Here is a 2,500-nt window from a genome sequence, read left to right as displayed (position 1 = left end):
GTGTGTGTGTGTGTGTGTGTGTGTGTGTGTGTGTGTGTCTGTCTGTCTCTCCCCCCCTCCCCTCTCAGAGAAGATATATAGGTGATTAAGTGACTATATCGAATGCTTACATTTGTGTGTTTGTCCGACACATACGCACATCCCTGTTAATGACACACACGTATTTTAAAATAATGATAATAATGATAATAAGAATTTATATAGCGCTGAATCTTGTGCAGAGACAAATCAAAGCGCTTTCACACCAGTCATTCACACGCATGTAAAACTCTAAAACTGAAGAAGAAACTGATGACAAGGAAGAGGGCAGGGAAGGGAGGAGGCTATCTTGTGAAGAGGTGGGTTTTAAGACTTGAAAGAGGTGAGTGAGGAGACCTGACGAACCGATAGAGGAAGTTCATTCCAAATGAAAGGCCCAGAAGCAGGTCAGAAGCAAGTTCGCGTCCGCCTAGGAAGCGAGAGAATCTGAGCGCGCTGGTTCGAATCACGGCTCAGCCGCCGATATTTTCTCCCCCTCCACAAGACCTTGAGTAGTGGTCTGGACGATAGTCATTCGGATGAGACGATAAACCGAGGTCCCGTGTGCAGCACTGCACTTAGCGCACGTAAAAGAACCCACGGTAAGAAAAGAGTTGTTCCTGGTAAAATTATGTACAAAAATCCACTTCGACTAGGAAAAACAAATATATAACTGCACGCAGGAAAAAAAATACCAAAAATATGGGTGGCGCTGTAGTGTAGCGACGCGCTGTCCCTGGGGAGAGCAGCCCGAGTTTCACAGAGAGAAATCTGTTGTGATAAAAAAGAGAAATGCAAATACGTACATGCACGCAATATAACTACACGCCCCCCACCCCCCCAACCAAGCTGGGAATGCAGGATTTGCCTTGGATGTTTTTGTCAGTGCGCACTCCCGACTCAGCGCAAGTCCGTCATGAGCAACACGTCACACACACACACACACACACACACACACACACACACACACACACACACACTAACTCACACACTCACTCACTCACTCACCAACAAACGCGCGAGCGCGCGCGCACACACACACTCACACACACACATACTCACACACACACACACACACACACAGACAGGGATCACACACACACACACACACAGGTATCACACACACACACACACACACACACACACACACACACACACACACACACACACACACACACACACACACACACACACACACAGAGGATGAAAAAGGGCAGGGTGAAAAAAAAAGAAGAAGCTGTAAACTTATTCTTTTACCCTCAGTAACGATCATTTTGACTTCACACACACACACACACACACACACACACACACACACACACACACACACACACACACACACACACACACACACACACACACACACAACAACAACAACAACAACAAAAACAACACCCTATCTAACCCCACCAACACCACCACCACCCGCACACACCTCTCAACCCCCCCACCCCCCAACACCCTTCTCCCCCCCACACACCCATACCCCAGGCTCCCCAAACCCCTCCCTTACCCCCCCACCCCCCTCCAAACCCCCCGCTCCCCCTCCCCTTCTTTTACTCCTCACTTTTTCTTCTTCTACTTCTTCTTCACAAGTCTACTTCACTAACAGATGCTGACTACAATGCTCTCAACATTCTCCAGCTTAAATCCAAACTTGCTGTTCAATAAAGGAATCTTTATGCATAACATTTTTTTTGCATGGAAATGCTCCAATATCTATTTGGAAATATATTCGCTTTCAACGAGTTTAGGCATTCTCACAAAATCGATCTTTCTTTTACCAGCAATTACATTATATAAATCAAGTCTTTTGTACTCAGGAAGTTGGTTATGGAACAGACTTCTTCCGTATTTAAAACATGAAGCAATTTTTAAAAGATTCAGAACACTATTCCACGAATTTCTGATAAATAACTCAAATCTTACATTTTTTTCCCCTGACATGTTATTCAACCTGTGTCAAATACCAAGTTTTCCTATTCTCCATGTGCTTCTCTGTATTAGTTTCAACACAAATCTTTTTTTCCTTTTTTTAAAATTAAAATTTTTTTTTAAGCGTATATGTACCGTATATCTAAAATGAACAAATAAAACAACAATCCCGCCCCCCCCCCGCCCCCCCTCTCTTTCTTGTCGCTCTCCCTGCCTGTCTATTTGTATGTCTGTCTGTCTATCTTTGTCTATCTGTCTCTTTTCATCTAGCTATGTAACTATCTCCTTTTCGTCTTCTTGTATTTCCGTGATTTTTCTCTTGTTTGTTCACATTCCCCTTTTTTTTTCTTTTTTTCGTTTTGCTGTTGTTTATTTTTTGTCTTCGAGGGCTGGATGAAAAAAAAAATCATGTATGCTTAATCTATTACCATCAGAAAATAAAAATAATTAATTAATTAATTCATTCATTCTTTTACTTACTTTTTTTTCCCTTCTTTTCTTTACCGCAGACTATCCGCCACGCTGTTCATCTTGCTCATCCAGGGAG

The 2,500-nt window shown here is 43.0% G+C and overlaps 1 protein-coding gene across 3 annotated transcripts in view; it reads right to left on the bottom strand.

Moving 5' to 3' along the window:
- The window catches only part of LOC143279361 (uncharacterized), a 41,109-nt gene that overhangs the window by 9,498 nt on the left and 29,111 nt on the right, over nucleotides 1-2,500 (bottom strand). For all 3 annotated transcript variants that reach the window (XM_076583380.1, XM_076583381.1, XM_076583379.1), the window contains one exon: nucleotides 2,434-2,500. This exon is cut by the window's right edge and continues 724 nt beyond it. In XM_076583380.1, coding sequence (XP_076439495.1) covers nucleotides 2,454-2,500 — 47 coding nt within the window. In that variant the 3' untranslated portion in view covers nucleotides 2,434-2,453. The remainder of the gene's footprint in view (nucleotides 1-2,433) is intronic.

The sequence above is a fragment of the Babylonia areolata genome, chromosome 2 (assembly GCF_041734735.1).
Source record: "Babylonia areolata isolate BAREFJ2019XMU chromosome 2, ASM4173473v1, whole genome shotgun sequence".
NCBI classification, from domain to species: Eukaryota; Metazoa; Mollusca; class Gastropoda; order Neogastropoda; family Buccinidae; genus Babylonia; species Babylonia areolata.
This window is presented reverse-complemented; position numbering and strand designations above follow the sequence as displayed.